General features: G+C 41.6%; 1 protein-coding gene across 3 annotated transcripts in view; it reads left to right on the top strand.

Moving 5' to 3' along the window:
- si:ch211-225h24.2 (testis development-related protein) overlaps positions 1-16,900 on the top strand; it is a 45,588-nt gene that overhangs the window by 4,893 nt on the left and 23,795 nt on the right. Inside the window, exons 1-2 of one of the 3 annotated variants that reach the window (XM_034287661.1) lie at positions 6,337-6,372; positions 11,748-11,807. The exons of 1 other annotated variant lie outside the window; for it this stretch is intronic. In XM_034287661.1, the coding sequence (XP_034143552.1) occupies positions 6,352-6,372; positions 11,748-11,807 (81 nt within the window). In that variant the 5' untranslated portion in view covers positions 6,337-6,351. Of the gene's footprint in view, positions 1-6,336; positions 6,373-11,747; positions 11,808-16,900 lie in introns of those variants that run through there. One more of the 3 variants, XM_010904064.3, reaches the window with a different exon arrangement.

Below are 16,900 nucleotides of genomic sequence, written 5' to 3'. Positions count from 1 at the left end.
AAGTAGTGTAAATGTCAATATCACCACCGGCATGGAAAGTGTACTAGGCGTCAAATGTTGTCATGGGAAACAAGGGATGAGAACAAGGGGATTTGCAAAAACTGCCTCACGCACACACAGACGCATGCACATATACAAACTCGATTCCAAAAAAGTTAGAACACTTGTGAATAAAAACAGAATGTAATGATGTGGAAGTTTCAAATTTCTATATTTTATTCAGAATACAACATAAATGACATATCAAATGTTTAAACTGAGAAAATGTATCACTTTAAGGGAAAGATAAGTTGATTTTTAAATTTCATGGCATCAACACATCTCAAAAAAGTTGGGACAAGGCCATGTTTACCACTGTGTGGCATCCCCTCTTCTTTTTATAACAGACTGCAAACGTCTGGGGACTGAGGAGACAATTTGCTCAAGTTAATGAATAGGAATGTTGACCCATTCTTGTCTAATACAGGCTTCTATTTGCTCAACTGTCTTAGGTCTTCTTTGTCGCACCTTCCTCTTTATGATGTGCCAAATGTTTTCTATGGGTGAAAGATCTGGACTGCAGGCTGGCCATTTCAGTACCCGGATCCTTCTTCTATGCAGCCATGACATTGTAATTGATGCAGTATGTGGTCTGGCATTGTCATGTTGGAAAATGTAAGGTCTTCCCTGAAAGAGACGACGTCTGGTTGGGAGCATATGTTGTTCTAGAACTTGGATATAACTGTCAGCATTGATGGTGCCTTTCCAGATGTGTAGGCTGCCCATGCCACACGCACTCATGCAACCCCATACCATCAGTGATGCAGGCTTCTGAACTGAGCGCTGATAACAACTTGGGTTGTCCTTGTCCTCTTTAGTCTGGATGACATGGCGTCCCAGTTTTCCAAAATTTGATTCGTCTGACCACAGAACACTTTTCCACTTTGCCAAAGTCTATTTTAAATGATCCTTGGCCCAGAGAAAACGCCTGCGCTTCTGGATCCTGTTTAGATACGGCTTTTTTTTTGACCTATAGAGTTTTAGCCGGCAACGGTGAATGGCACGGTGGATTGTGTTCACCAACAATGTTTTCTGGAAGTATTCCTGAGCCCATGTTATGATTTCCATTACAGTATCATTCCTGTATGTGATGCAGTGCTGTCTGAGGGTCCGAAGATCACGGGCATCCAGTATGGTTTTCCGGTCTTGACCCTTACACACAGAGATTGTTCCAGATTCTCTGAATCTTTGGATGATATTATGCACTGTAGATGATGATAACTTCAAACTCTTTGCAATTGTTCTCTGAGAAACTCCTTTCTGATATTGCTCCACTATTTTTCGCTGCAGCATTGGGGGAATTGGTGATCCTCTGCCTATCTTGACTTCTGAGAGACACTGCCACTCTGAGAGGCTCTTTTTATACCCAATCATGTTGCCAATTGACATAATAAGTTGCAAATTGGTCCTTCAGCTGTTCCTTATCGGTACATTTAACTTTTCCAGCCTCTTATTGCTACCTGTCCCAACTTTTTTGGAATATGTAGCTCTCATGAAATCCAAAATGAGTCAATATTTGGCATGACATTACAAAATGTCTCACTTTCAACATTCGATATGTTATCTATATTGTATTGTGAATTAAATATAAGTTTATGAGATTTGTAAATTATTCCATTCCTTTTTTACTCACAATTTGTACAGTGTCCCAACTTTTTTGGAATCGGGTTTGTACTTCCCTTCAATGTATCCTGTTTCTCAGGTGTGTACCAGCATCATGTGTGGTGCTTATGAGGTCTTCTGGCCCCTATAACTGCCTAGGCAGCTGCCTCTGCAGGGTTCTGGGGACAGCCCCAGATAAGAGGGAACACCCTCATTCTCCCTATCACACTCACACATAGTAATCCCTCATTGTAAACCCACTCTGAGGGTATCTCAGGTTGACTAATGAAAAAAAAGATTGATGTGTGTGTGCTTGAAAAGCAAAAAGTTTGATTAGGCATCAACACTCAATGTGAAACCAGAAAAGGAACCAGTAAAGCCTAGTCCAGCCAGCCCGCGATTAGAAGGGATGAATGCCCTCGCTGTACTCAAACTATGTGACAGCCTGTGTCTTTAACTATTACGACACTAAGCCACACATGTGCATACTTCTGCATTGTTAAACCAATTCATCAAAACACCACGGTTCTCAAAACTAGTTCCATGCATTAGCTAACATCCAAACCAATAACAGATATAACAGGGTTGCAACACAAAATTCAACATGTTAAATTAGAAAGAGATTACTGTAGATGGCTTGCTATTCACTAATGAAAACAATTATTCCAATCACTCCATGGCTGGTTCCACTATGCTATGTGAACTAAGCTTTGTAAATCATAATTTTGAGGAATGTGTTTGTTGCCGGTGCAGCTCATCCATCGCAATATAACCATAAAGTTTTACTTTAGGCTTACAATAATGACTATAGCTTGTAGCCAGCAAAGTTTTAGTCTGGCTGTAGAATACCTATAATAAAAACGATTATGCTAATCACTCCATGGCACTCCATCTTTACAATCAATCTATGGCTTGTTCATTTCTTTAGAAAAAAATGACAGTTTAATAGCAAACCACTACACTATGTGATCTACTATGAACAATTGAGCTCATAAGTTTGCACACCTTGGCAGAAATTGTGAAATTTTGGCATTGATTCGGAATATATGATCATGCAACATAAATGTATTTTATTTAAGGATAGTTATCATATTAAGCCATTTATTATCACATAGTTGTTTGGTTCCTTTTAAAATCATATTGATTACAGAAATCACCCAAATGGCCCTGATCAAAAGTTTACATATCCTTGAATGTTTGGCCTATAAATAGTCAATGAGTTTGTTGGCTCTCACGTGGATGCATTGAGCAGGCTAGATACTGAGCCATGGGGTTCAGAAAAGAACTGTCAAAAGACCTGCATAACAAGGTACTGGAACTTTATAAAGATGGAAAAGGATATAAAAAGATATCCAAAGCCTTGCAAATGCCAGTCAGTACTGTTCAATCACTTATTAAGAAGTGGAAAATGTGAGGATCTCTTAATGCCAAGCCAAGGTCAGGTAGACCAAGAAAGATTTCAGCCAAAACTGCCAGAAGAATTGTTCAGAATTCAAAGAAAAACCCACAGGTAACCTCAGGAGAAATGGAGGCTGCTCTGGAAAAAGACGGTGTGGTTCTGCATTCTTCTGCACGAAAGCTGCGCATGGGACGCTCTTGGACTTTCCAGCACGATATTGACCCTAAGCACAAGGCCAAGTTGACCCTCCAGTGGTTACAGCAGAAAAAGGTGAAGGTTCTGGAGTGGCCATCACAGTCTCATCGAGCCACTCTGGGGAGATCTCAAACGTGCAGTTCATGCAAGACGACCAAATACTTTACCTGGAGGCATTTTACCAAAACAAATGGGCAGCTATACCACTTGCTATGGCAATACACAGCATTAAGAACTAAGGGTATGCAGACTTTTGAACAGGGGGCAGTTCATTTTTTTTCTTTGTTTCTCTTATGATTGTGCCATTCTGTTATGACCTACAGTTGAATGTGAATCCCATAAGACATCAAATACATGTGTTTGGCCTGCTCACTCATGTTTTCTTTACAAATGGTACATATATTACCAAATCTCCAAGGGTATGCAAACCTTTGAGCACAGCTGTGAATTGAAAGCAGTGGCTGAATCTCATTGCATATTACATACGTACTACAAGCATGTACTTCGCAGGTGATGGTGAAGTATGTACTGTTTTGTATTTACACAGCTCAAAAGAAGGAAGGGAACACAAGCATCACAGTATAACACCAAGTCAATTAAACTTCAGGGATATCAATCTGTCCAGTTTGGAAGCAAAAGTGATTGTGAATCAGTGTCACCTGTTTTGGTGCAAATGACAATGTGACAACAGGTGCTCTGGAGAGGCAACAGCAAGACATCAACCCAAAAAGGGAATGGTTTTCCATGTGGTGGTCACAGACAATTGCTATCTCCTTATCCTTACTCACTCATTCTTCTTTAGTTTTGCATTTTGCTGGACAGGTCCGTAGGCGGGCATCAACCCAGCAGCAGGTCCAGTATCTGCGAGGAGGAACAGGAGAAGCACTGCCAGAGGTCTACAAAATGACCTCTAGCGGGCTACTGTTGTGTATGTTTCTGACCAAACTGTCAGAAAAAGACTCCATGAGGGTGGCATGAGGGGCCCGACGTCCTCTAGTAGGACCTTTGCTCACAGCCCAGCACCATACTGCCAGTGATGGTCTGGCCAGTGATGGCTTTCGTCACTGGCCGTTTTAACAGCTTATTTGCCAGTAATAGGCCTACTAGTATATACTTACTAATTGAAATAGTCATAAGAACTGAGCAATTGCAAGTGAGACTGAAGATGAACTTCACACTGCCAAAGCTATTTTATTTCATGGCACAACAAAGTTTGTTTTTCTTTCATTCATGAATGACATTGATACAAAAAATCTATATAGTGATGATAACTGACTTTTTAGACGAGAGAATCGTGGAAACCCCTGCTCTTTTACTGCCCAAGGGGTTGTGGTCTATATTACCACACAAAGCACACATGGGTGCGTACTTTGAAAATCCACCAGAAATAGTTGCAATATAACCGTAAACAATTTTATTTGAGGCTAGTTATAACATAGCTATTGAAGTTTGTGGCCAGCAAAGTGTTGGTCTGTCCTGAACAAATACTAATGAATAATTTGCTTTGTCTATGGCGAGAATTGAATACCAGTGCTTACATGGCAGTCTGCTTCTCTAACCACTATGCTATTTCACAATGAGTAGTCAGTCAGTCACTGACTCAATAAGAGACATTCGCTCTTCTTGCCCGTCTCTGTGGTCCGGCAAAAATACATTCAAATTTGCAGCCTATACTTGGGGCACTATTTAAAGGTGTTAAATCCAGTGAATAGTGACATTAATACAAATTACTATTTTTTTTGTGACAAGGGTAATGGCTGTTTTAATAATTTTCTTTTAAAGGCCTGTGGCTTTATATTTTTTTCTTTCTTTTTTTTAGCAAAGATATTGCTTCACTGCCACTTCAGTGGGTGCAATGCTTTTACTTTTACTGTACTGTGTACGTAACCTTTCTAGTAGTGATAGGGATTCAATCTATTTTCATTTAACATAAAAACTATAACAATTAATAATCTTGGAACTTTAAAAACGTATAGCTAAAAACTAATAAAAAGTACAGAGTCAAATGACTGTCTCCTTACACCACTGTGAATTGGTTCCCAACATTTCTCATAAATTACCATCGGCTTGCAAATGATAATTCCTCCAGTCACTCTGTATGAACACCCTATTCCTCCAGTCACTCTGTATGAACACCATATTCCTCCAGTCACTCTGTATGAGGCTGTACATAAGATGAGAGGGCTTTCGATTCAGGGTCTAATAACTGGCCATGGAATTCCTTTACCAAAACGCTGTTCAAGCACTCCAACCATTGGGACACATTTACACTAATGGTTATTAAATTAACATGTGGAAATCATGGCCTCTTAATCAGTCCTCTGGTAGATCAGTCGCATGAGCATGGCCCTCAATACAACAGAATATTGGGTTTGATTCCCAGGGCCACCTATACGTAACAAAAGTATTTGCTTGCAACTTTTTGGACATTGTGTGACGCATTGCCTTATTGGGTGATCCTGGGAAATGGTATAATCTACTGTTGCAGGGTCATCTACCATTACGGATGGTGAATGCTAGGGTAGTGAGAACTGATCCAAGTCCAGATTTTAGGACAAGGCTTTGCCTAGGGCCTGGGAAAGTCATCACTGAGCACTCCTTGTATATCTATGCATGACAGTACATTGAACCCAGGGTCAGAGTTCCTAGTATCAGGGCAAAATGGAGACGAGAATGAGGTCTGACAGGGAAGTCCCTGAATGTTCTGTTCTTTATTCTGTCTGAGTGGAGTGTTTCCTCTCCCTTCTTTTAGGTGCCTGGGCAAAATGTGTTTTGTTGGGAGAGGGCCAGATGGCAGATCTGCCTCAGATAGAGAGAGAAAGCGGAGGGAGGGAGGGGGAGCTGTTAAAAGGGAGGGATCGAGATAGGAGCATTAAGTAGCAGAAAAGAAGTGGTAGAAAATTGAAAGGCGTTAAGGAAGGTTTGAGAACTATTTGCAGAAAGGGAGACTGTGTGTGTGTGTGTGTGTGTGTGATGGGAGGGAGGGAGGGTTTAAGGAGGAGAATGAAAGGATTGGAAGTAAATATATCCTTTCTCCAAAGTGCTCCAGGGCTCCAGCCCATGCTGTGGCTTGCTTTAACTACGCTCTCCACCTTCTGGTCACACCTGTCTGTGTGATGTTCCCAAAGTTCACCTGGGTAAGAAAGGAATTGCTGATCTAGGGTTTGCACACTCGTGTAAGAACTATCATCCCACTTGAATGCTACTGTAATACCACTGTAATACAACTGTACTGCTTAGTAATACCCCTCCCTGTGAAGCAGGATTAGAGATGAAATCTATGCATAAGCTGAGAGAATTTCAGCCTCTCTCTTTTAATCATGTACGGCAGAGGGAAATGCAGAAGTAGAGCTGATCCTGAGCTTGAGGGGAAAGCTTTGAGACACAGTCAGCAGATCAAACAATAGCTCTCCACCATAGGTCCCAATTATACAAATATAGAGAAATAAGAGAAAAGTGGTTTCTGCAAATGTGTGTACAGTAATGTTCAGGTTTCAATTAATTAAATGTACAATTTCAAACAATATAAACAGGATGGAAACTGTATGGACCATTCAAGGTGCATTTTTAATGACTGAAGCCTCGTAATCATTACAGGGCACTTCCAAAACCTGCAGTGTTAAAATAATGGGTAACACTTCATTTTGAGAGTCCCAGAGGTGTGCCTGTACCCTAAACCTTACCTATATCCTAACCCTAACCTTTATTCTGTTCTTTACCTTAACCCTTAAAACATAGTGTAACCCTAATCTTAGCATACAGTTGTTTATTTACCAATAGTTTGTTTACAGTTTGTTGATGAAAATTGGGACTCTCAAAATAAAGTGTAACCAAATAATGTGTGTGAATGGTGATCTGTCAAATCAGTGTGAATTATTGAAGCTGTGATCACCTAAATAAAAGGTGGAAATTGCGACACAAAAGGAGATATGAGGGAGTTATAGAAAAAAACTAAATGTTGACATATTTTGTTAAAGCAACACAATTCTCCTCCCATTGTTGGAAATTTTTTCATCATTGCACTTTATCTCTCTCTGTTGTTCACTGTTTGGGAAGAAATTATCTCTTATGTACAACTCTGTTTCCAAAAAAGTTGTGAAGCTGTATAAAATAAATACAGAATGCATTGATGTGCATCCTAAATGTAATTGAAAATGGTACATTGACAACATAAAACATTTTGAAACATAAATGTTATTGTTTTTGGGAAAATACATGCCCATTTTGTATTTGATGCCAGCAACATGTTTTAAAAAAGTTGGGACAGGGGCATGTTTAGCACTATGTTGCAACACCTCTTCTTTTAACAATACTCTATAAACGTTTGGGAACTGAGGAGACCAATTGCTGTAGTTCAGAAAGTGAAATGTATTCCCATTCTTGCTTGATATAGGATTTCAGCTACTCAACAGTTCAGGGTCTCCTTTGTTGTATTTGTCATTTCATAATGCGCCAAATGTTTTCAATGGGTGACAGCAGGGAGGCCAGTTTATCACCCAGACTCTTTTACTATAGAGCCATGCTGTTGTAATACATGCAGAATGTGGTTTGGCTTTGTCTTGCTGAAATAAGCAAGGCCTTCATTGAAAAAGCATAATCTGGATGGCTGCATATGTTGCTCCAAACCCTGTATATATTGTTCAGCATTAATGATGCCTACTCAGATGTGCAAGTCACCCATGCCATGTACAATAATTTCTTTTAACCAGTCATGTTATTGATTTGTTGCCAATGTAATTAATTAACGTAATTAGTGGTAAGATGTTTCTCCAGGTTTATTGTTTAGCATTACAAAACTTTTCCAGTCTTTTGTTGCCTATGTCCCAACCTTTCTGAAATGTGTTGCTGGCTTAAAATTCAAAGTGGGTGTATTTTTTCAAGAAACAATAAAATATCTGTTTCAACATATTGTCTTTGAACAATTTTCTATTGAATATAGGGTTTAAATGATACAGTGGGGAAAAATAGAGGTTTTGCTGAAAGAGCAGTGGGCTGCGATCAAACCCATGTTGCAGCTGTACATGTGTACTGGAAGAAGAGGGTTAAACTGCTGAACCACACTCGGGCACGAAGAAAAATCTGACTGTTTCTATCCACAAAATTTGGAATCTTAGACTCCCTCTTAGACTCTCCCTCTCTCTCACTCTCTGTCCTCTCTTCCCCCCCTACCCTCTTCTCTCTCTCTGTCAACCTCTGTTGGCTCTCTCATCTCTTTTGTCTGTGTTTCTAATGCTTTCCGCTCTATAAACAGTAGTTGTTAGTGTCTATGAAGTCTTTGATCTGTTCAGGTGGCTTTTTCACAGAAACCTCTGCTCAGACATGACTAACATTGGCTTCACGGCCACCCCACTGCCAAACCCCCATCGGTTACATCGCACACCACACTGACAGCTGTCCTTAGGGGGCAGCCACTTCTAAAAAGAAAAGATGAGCTCCAAGATTTACAATGCACGTTTGATAACGTGACACTCAAACTCTATCAATGTAAATTATTGTTGTGAATCGCCATCAACCTTTTGAAGTCCAGGCTTGACATGTTATAAATGAAAAGTACAGAGATGTTCATTATTTTGCCCACAAGGTCTAAGACTTCATTTCTTCATTTAAGCCAACTTCACTAAATTGGAGAGGTGCTGGGTGCTGCCACGGTGGGTGTCTAGGGAGCAATTAGAGTTAACTGTCCTGCTCAAGGACTGAACTGCAACACCCCCCAATTTTCCAGATACAGAGATTCAATCTATCAACTTTTTGGTTACTGGTCAGATGCTGTAATAATTGTGCTAGCTGCAGCCCTGTTAGAAAGGAGGATAATTTCTTGTCTGTATCCTCTCCATTGTTCTACTTCCCTAGGAGCTCCCTCTGTTCTCCAAGGGTGAGTTGTGCAGTAACCCCACTAAGCCCGCCCCCTGGAGCCAATGTTTATTTTCCCAAAATACCTATGCCTGACAGGAAGGCTGGTTCTCATTGGAGGAACAGCCCACATTCCTGTGTGTCTCTTTGTGTTTACCTTAAAATTATTTCTGTGCCCTTTGTCATTACTGGGACAGTGAGCATTTTATTTGTCTGGCTCTAAATAAAAATTTACTAACAGGTTATATTGCTATGAGGTTAAAGTATTGATTCTCTCATTGACTGATAGCTTTTGGTCCAGAAAAATCACAAAACAACCGTCCAATAGATCAGGCGGTAGGCATTGATGTGTGCCATTATCCACAGACAATTTAATCAACAGAACCACGTAGGTTAAAGTTCAAGGTGCAATCCTCTAGTTAGCCTAAAAAACAGGATAGCAAATGAAAGATAGCTAGCATGTTTCTAGATAAAAAAAATAATTATGTAACTGAATCAAGCAAAAAAAAATAAAAAATTAAGGATAGTGATCATATTAAGCCATTTATTATCACATAGTTGTTTGGCTCCTTTTTAGATCATAACGATTACAGAAATCACCCAAATGGCCATGATCAAAAGTTAACATACCTTTGAATTTTTGGCGACACACACAGGTGAGAATGGCAATTAAAGGTTAATTTCCCACACCTGTGGCTTTTTAAATTGCAATTAGTGTCTGTGTATAAATAGTTAATGTGTTTGTGAGCTCTCACGTGGATGCACTGAGCAGGCTAGATACTGAGCCATGGGGAGCAGAAAAGAACTGTCAAAAGACCTGTGTAACAAGGTAATGGACCTTTATAAAGATGGATAAGGATATAAAAGATGCCAAAGCCTTGCAAATACCAGTCAGTAATGTTCAATCGTGGAAAATTCGGGGCATGACCTGGAGGCATTTTTCCAAGACAAATGGGCAGCTATACCCCCTGCAAGAATTTGGGCCCTCATAGACAACTATTACAAAAGACTGCACGCTGTCATTGATGCTAATACACCGTATTAAGAACTAAGGGTATGCAGACCTTTGAACAGGGTTCATTTAATTTTTTTCTTTGTTGCCATGTTTTGTTTTATGATTGTGCCATTCTGTTATAACCTACAGTTGAATGTGTATAAGAATCCCATAAGAAATAAAATGTGTTTTTCCTGCTCACACGTTTTGTTTACAAATGGTACATGTATTATCAATTCTCCAAGGGTATGCAAACGTTTGAGCACAACTGTACAAGCAAATGCCTCCAAACTTACTGTTCAACACAGAACAGAAGAATGACCCAAAAATACTACCATGGCAACTAGAGAGTTTCTGAATGTTTTTTATTGGCCAAGAGAGTCTTCAGATTTTAATACAAATTAACTTGGCTTTAATTTGAAAATTAAACCTATGACAACAAGAACTAAAAAACAAAAAGCTACTGATGATGGCTACTGTACAGGTCTGGCATGGGAACTCTAGAGATGATGGGTCGCACACTTCAGGCTGTTCTTGCATGCACAAGATATGTGAACAAACACTAAATATAAACACACATTTTGGACATAGTATTAATCTGTCTCAAAAGTTTAAGTGCCCAGAAATAAGGAGAGTATGTATAAAAAGCTCAGCCATAACATTATGACCACCTGCCTAATATTGTGTAGGTCCATCTTTTGCTGCCAAAACAGCCCTGACCTGTCGAGGCATGGACTCCACTAGACCTCTGAAGGTGTGCTGTGGTATCTGGCACCAAGACGTTAGCAGCAGATCCTTTAAGTACTGTAAGTTGCGAGGTGGGACTTCCATGGATGGGACTTTTTTTGTCCGGCACATCCCACAGATACTCGATTGGATTGAGATCTGGGGAATTTGGAGGCCAATTCAACACCTTGAACTGAGAACCATTCCTAAACCATTTTTGCTTTGTGGCAGGGCGCATTATCCTGCAGGCCAGGCACCGTGAATGGTCTGCGGCTACACAACCCATACGCCACAAACTGCGATCCATTGTGTGTTCTGACACCTTTCTATCAGTATTAACTTTTTCAGCAGTTTGAGCTACAGTAGCTCAACTGTTGGATCGGACCACACGGGCCAGCCTTTGCTCCCCATGTGCATCAATGAGCTTTGGCTGCCCATGACCCTGTCACCAGTTTGACTTTTCTTCCTTGGACCACTTTTGATAGGTACTGACCATTGCATACTGGGAACACCCCACAAGGGCTGCATATTTAGAGATTCTCTGACCCAGTCGTCTAGACATCACAATTTGGCCCTTGTCAAAGTCGCTCAGATCCTTACGCTTGCACATTTTTCCTGCTTCTAACACATCAACTTTAGGACAGAATGTTCACATGCTGCCTAATATATCCCACCCACTGACGGGTGACATGATAACAAGATTATCAGTGTTATTCACTTCACCTGTCAGTGGTCATAATGTTATGGCTGATCGGTGTATAAACATACCCTCAAATAAACGTTATACTTTAACCCAAAGTAATTGTCTAATGTCAAATCCAAACCTTTTGGGTATAGAGGAAAAGACAATTCCTTCACTGCTTGTGTACACTGTGTGTGTGTGTATGCAGTTTAACTGTGTGTGTCCTCTGGTAACTGATCTTTCAGTTTGTTGCTTGTCAGGATAAGGACCAAGAGGAGCAGGAGGAGGAGGAGGAAGAAGCATTGAGCACTGTATCCAAGGTAAACACCCTAATTCCTCCAAAATACCAAAACTATTAACTTATTCCATCCAACACACCACACACCTTCAGTATTTAGCCCTCAGCTCTAGATTCCAATCTTAATCTCAACTGGTCTTCAGTCCTTTTGATACAATCCCCATTATCTTCATACCATGCCTACAAAGCCACCCCTGACTGCAAATTCCTTCTCACTCTACACCCACATGAACACACTGTATATCAGGGAGTGTAAACCAAATTACACATGGTTCATTCAAATATTTAAGACACTGACAGACATCAACAGCTCTGCATAAAATGGAGGGGTATTACTCAAAATATACCATCAGAATAAAATGCTGACAACCTGCTACAGTATGCTAAACAATTAAGCTTGGTCAGTAGTAAATGTAGGGTATATTGAGTCACTTTTGTTATTTATTACCCTGGTGGGCAGGGCTTCCAGATTGGTTTGACTGGTGGGCGGGACATCTGGTTTGCAGGGTGTGACTTCCTGTATGACGTGTGTTAGGGCGGAACTTCTGGAATGACGTATGCATGTCCGGTGACTTTGTAATTTATGATTGCATTGTTGTGTCCTTGTTTGACTTTTTATAACGACTGATAAGCACCCTGGACGTGTGTTATAACGTGCGATATGTTTGATGTTTAACAATGGGGTTTTAGGGTTAAATTCCCAGGCAATAAATAAGTGTTATAACAGCGGCAAGATGTTTGGTGTTTAACAAAAGGGCACCAGGGTACAGCAATGCTATAACCCCCAGCATTTGCAAGTGCTACAACAGATGTCCTACAACCAGTGTGTTTTAACCTTTCATGTTTTACAATGTGCGTGTAGCATGGTGTTTTTAGACAAGCACAGAATAACGTGTGGGAAACATGCTTTTTTGTGCAAAATATAAAGAAGGGGTTGGGACTTACGATTTTGGAGAGTTTCAGCCTGCCCATAGTAACGGTCCCTAAATAACCACTAGTACAAACTGTAGTATGTGCAGGTTGAAAAACATCCTGTGTTTCACACAAGGTTTGAAGTCCAACAAAGCACTATAGTAAACAAACATCGCATAAGCAATGCTATTATTTTGAAGGAACAATCTATGCCTGGGCCGATCACAGGAGGAGTTACCCTGCCCGGAGGAAGCCAAGGGCCTCGTCTGGAGCCAGGCCCAGAGGGAGGGCTCGCCAGCAAGCGCCTGGTGTCTGGGTTTGCCTTGGAGCCCGGTCGGGCATAGCCCGAAAAAGCAACGTGGCACCCCCCTCTCCATCCTATGGGCCCACCACTCATGGGAGGAACCGCTGGGGTCGGGTGTGCTGCCATATGGGTGGCAGTGAAGGCCAGGGGCCTTGACGGACCAGACCCAGGCGGCATGGGCTGGCTCTGGGGACGTGAAACGTCACCTCTCTGTGGGGGTAGGAGCCGGAACTTGTGAGGGAGGGGGAGCGCTATCAGTTAGATCTGGTGGGGCTTACATCCACACACAGTCTCGGTTCTGGAACCGTACTCCTGGATAGGGGATGGACTTTATTCTTTTCTGGAGTAGCCCAGGGTGTGAGGTGTCGGGCGGGGGTTGGGATACTCACAAACCCCCGGCTGAGTGCCGCTATGTTGGAGTTTACCCCAGTGGATGAGAGGGTCGCCTCCCTACGCCTACGGGTTGTGGGAGGGGAATCTCTGACTGTTTGTGCATAAGTGTATGTGGTACCAGAGCACCCTAGGCCGAAGGTCGATGATTGATTTTGTGATGGTGTCATCGGATCTGAGACTGCATGTTTTGGACACTCGTGTAAAGAGAGGGGCAGAGCTGTCAACCGATCACCATCTGGTGGTGAGTTGGGTCAGGGGGTGGGGAAAGACTCTGGACAGACCGGGAAAACCCAAACGGGTAGGGCAGGTGAACTGGGAACGGCTGGATGAGGCCCCCGTCCGAAAGATCTTCAACTCACACCTCCGGCTGAGCTTTTCTGGCATCCCTGTTGAGGTTGGGGGCATTGAACCTGAGTGGTCGATGTTCAAAGCCTCCATTGCCGAAGCTGTGGCGGGGAGCTGTAGTCTAGGTCTTAGGTGCATCAAGGGGCGGTAACCCTCAAACACCCTGGTGGACACCGGTGGTCAGGGAAGCCGTCCGACTGAAGGAGGCCTTCCGGGAGAAGTGTGATACCCCTGTAATTGGCACACACCTTTTGGTTCCCCTTTTTGAACAGGGGAACCACCACCCCAGTCCACCACTCCTTAGGCACTTTCCCCGACTCCCACGCAATGTCGAAGAGGCGTGTCATCCAAGACATCCCCTCCACACCCAAAGCTTTCAACATTTCTGGACGGATCTTGTAAATCGTCGGAGCTTTGCCACTGTGGAGTTGTTTGACTACCTCAGTGACTTCTGCCATGGAGATTGACAATGCTACCCCATCAGCCTCCAACTCTGCCTCCACTATAGAGGGCGTGTTAGTGGGATTTAGGAGTTCCTCAAAGTGTTCCTTCCATCGCCCAATTACCTCCACAGTTGAGGTCAACAGTGTCCCATCCTTACTGTACACAGCTTGGATAGTTCCCCGTTTTCCCCTCCTGAGGTGGCGAACGGTTTTCCAGAAAAACTTTGGTGCCGACTGAAAGTCCTTCTCAATACTTTGGTATTGTTAAAGTTACAGTGTGTCCACTGAAAGGCCTTTGTCACAACTGTTTCCCTTGAGTAGATTATTTGCAGAGTCTGAAAACCAGGTAACTGATTGTTCACATTCTGATTCAGAAGGATCTTTAACTGGTACCTGGGTTTCTATTGAGCTGGTTAAGGCTGTTGAGAAAGGTTATCGCATTGTGAAAATATTTGACGTCTGAGATTTCACCAGGACATCAGATAATATTTTTGCAGATTACATGAGAACATTCCTGAAGCACAAGCAGGAAGCTTGCGGCTTCCCGCTATCTGTGGTTGACGATGACGCTAAAGACCACTATATCCTTGTATATCATGAAAAGAAAGGTGTGGATCTTGACAATGAAAACATTGTTGTAAACAGTGCCAGGCGATCTTTGGCTAAATGAATAGTCTTTTGGGTAAGATGGGTGAGTGGTATAACCTTATGAACACAATGCTAATTACTGATTTGGAGGAGTTTAGCCACTACCTTTTCTCCAGTGAAATAGAAGTTGGTTATTTTTCTTTCATCTCAGATACAGTTGTGATGGTACAGTGGCGTTATACAAAACAAACACCAATCAAACCAAGTAACAGTAAAAATTTTATTGCCGCGTTCACAACAGCTTATGCTAGACTGAAGTTATATTCACTCTTGGAGAAGTTGGATAGACTTCTACACAGACACTGCTTCAGTGATCTTTGTCACACGCCATGGGGATTGGGTGCCTCCACTGGGGCCATTCTTGGGTGACTTGACAATGAGTTACCAGATGGTGACAGCATCGCTCAATTTGTTAGTGGTGGGCCAAAGACATACGGTTACAAAACCGTTAAAGGTCTGACCTGTCTCAAAGCAAAAAGCATTACACTCAACAGCTACCACACAAGCATTGTTAATTTGGAGACGCTAACATGACTAGTTGATAACTTTGTACGAGGCTAGGGTGGTGATGATGATCACGTCCTTGCTAATGCAGACACTATTGCGAGAGATAAAAGAACATTCACATTGAAAAACCGAGTATTCTCTAAGCGTTTCAGAGTTGTGTACAACAAGCATGTACTGCTCCCTGATTACAGTAAAAGGCCTTACGGGTACTAAATCACATTATATGACGGATGGAAGTTTTGACCCATGACTTCAACACCCATTCAGCTGTGTCATTAGTGTCCCCAGTAACTTGGTTAAAACATATTTTGTGAAGATGTTGTTGGATAATGCTGACGTTGTTTTCTCCAAAGAAATTCAGAATATCGTCTGGGTTTATTCACGTTGGCAGCCGGTATGTGACGAAATGTTGAAGATGAGGGAGATTGCTTTTAAAGGTCTACCAATATCGCTGTGTGATGACAATCTGCTACAGATTCAGAAAAACAACCTTTTAATTATACGATTTAATGAAAAGTGCATCAGAGAGTTTGGAGATGGAGAGAGTTTTCACACAATATTCACAACATCGTAACCTGAGTGCAATTTACCTTGTCCAAAACATGTTTGGTAAAGGCAAATGTAGTAGAACTATTACCTTGAACACAAACTTCCTCATTTTGTTTAAAACCCCCTGTGACAATCAGCTGATTAGTATTTTAGGCAGACAGATATACCCTGGTCTTTTTCTGTTCTTCATGGAGAGTTTTAAAGATGTAACACATACGCCTTTTGGTTATTTACTTGTTGACTTTAAAGCTACAACACCAGAAGACTGCCGTCTGAGAACAGGGTTATTTTCAGGGGATTAGCCTATCGTGTACGTTCCTAAGAAAGTTTGATTATGTCTAAACGCATTCATAGAAATGTACCACTTTTGAAGATGCTATTTAATGCACCGGCAAGTCAACAAAAAGTTATTTTAGAATCAGCTTCCACCGACCTCATTCTATCACTCTGCGAAATTGTGCTTATTCTAAGGCAGGGAAATATACACTTAACAGTTTTCTACTACTGTTACAAAGCGTTGCAGTAACGTTCCTAACCAGTCTAATTGCATCGAGGTGTGGTTAAACAACATGGATCATGCCTAGAAAATGTTTCTGGTGCCACAACATCAGTTAGAAAAACTGAGAGAATCCAAAATGACTAGCAGCGATGTAAGACAATCTGTTGAAGCCTGATATGGATTTACATGAAAGGTAAAAGATACTCTGCCATTTTACAAAGGTTTTTGACTGTTGTGAGACAGGGGTGGCTTGACACAAAGACACTGACTTTAATTCTACTTGGGTCTGAGACTGGGGCTGATGTAGTAAACATGACTGAGACTAAGCAAACTGTTGAACGAAATTTTAACCTTGTTGATGACATTTTGGATAATGTGCCTGTGAGGCGTAGGAGGAATGTTGAATATATTCTTAATAGAATGCAAAGGTCTAAATATTTGACTTCATGGACTTCAAATGGTGTATTCCTTTTCAAAGAAGTGATAGTCAAGGGTTCGCACCTATTGCATCTGGT

Source organism: Esox lucius, chromosome 18 (genome assembly GCF_011004845.1).
Source record: "Esox lucius isolate fEsoLuc1 chromosome 18, fEsoLuc1.pri, whole genome shotgun sequence".
Lineage (NCBI taxonomy): Eukaryota > Metazoa > Chordata > Actinopteri > Esociformes > Esocidae > Esox > Esox lucius.
The sequence above is the reverse complement of the archived record's forward strand: the minus strand, read 5'-3'. Positions and strand labels throughout refer to the sequence as shown.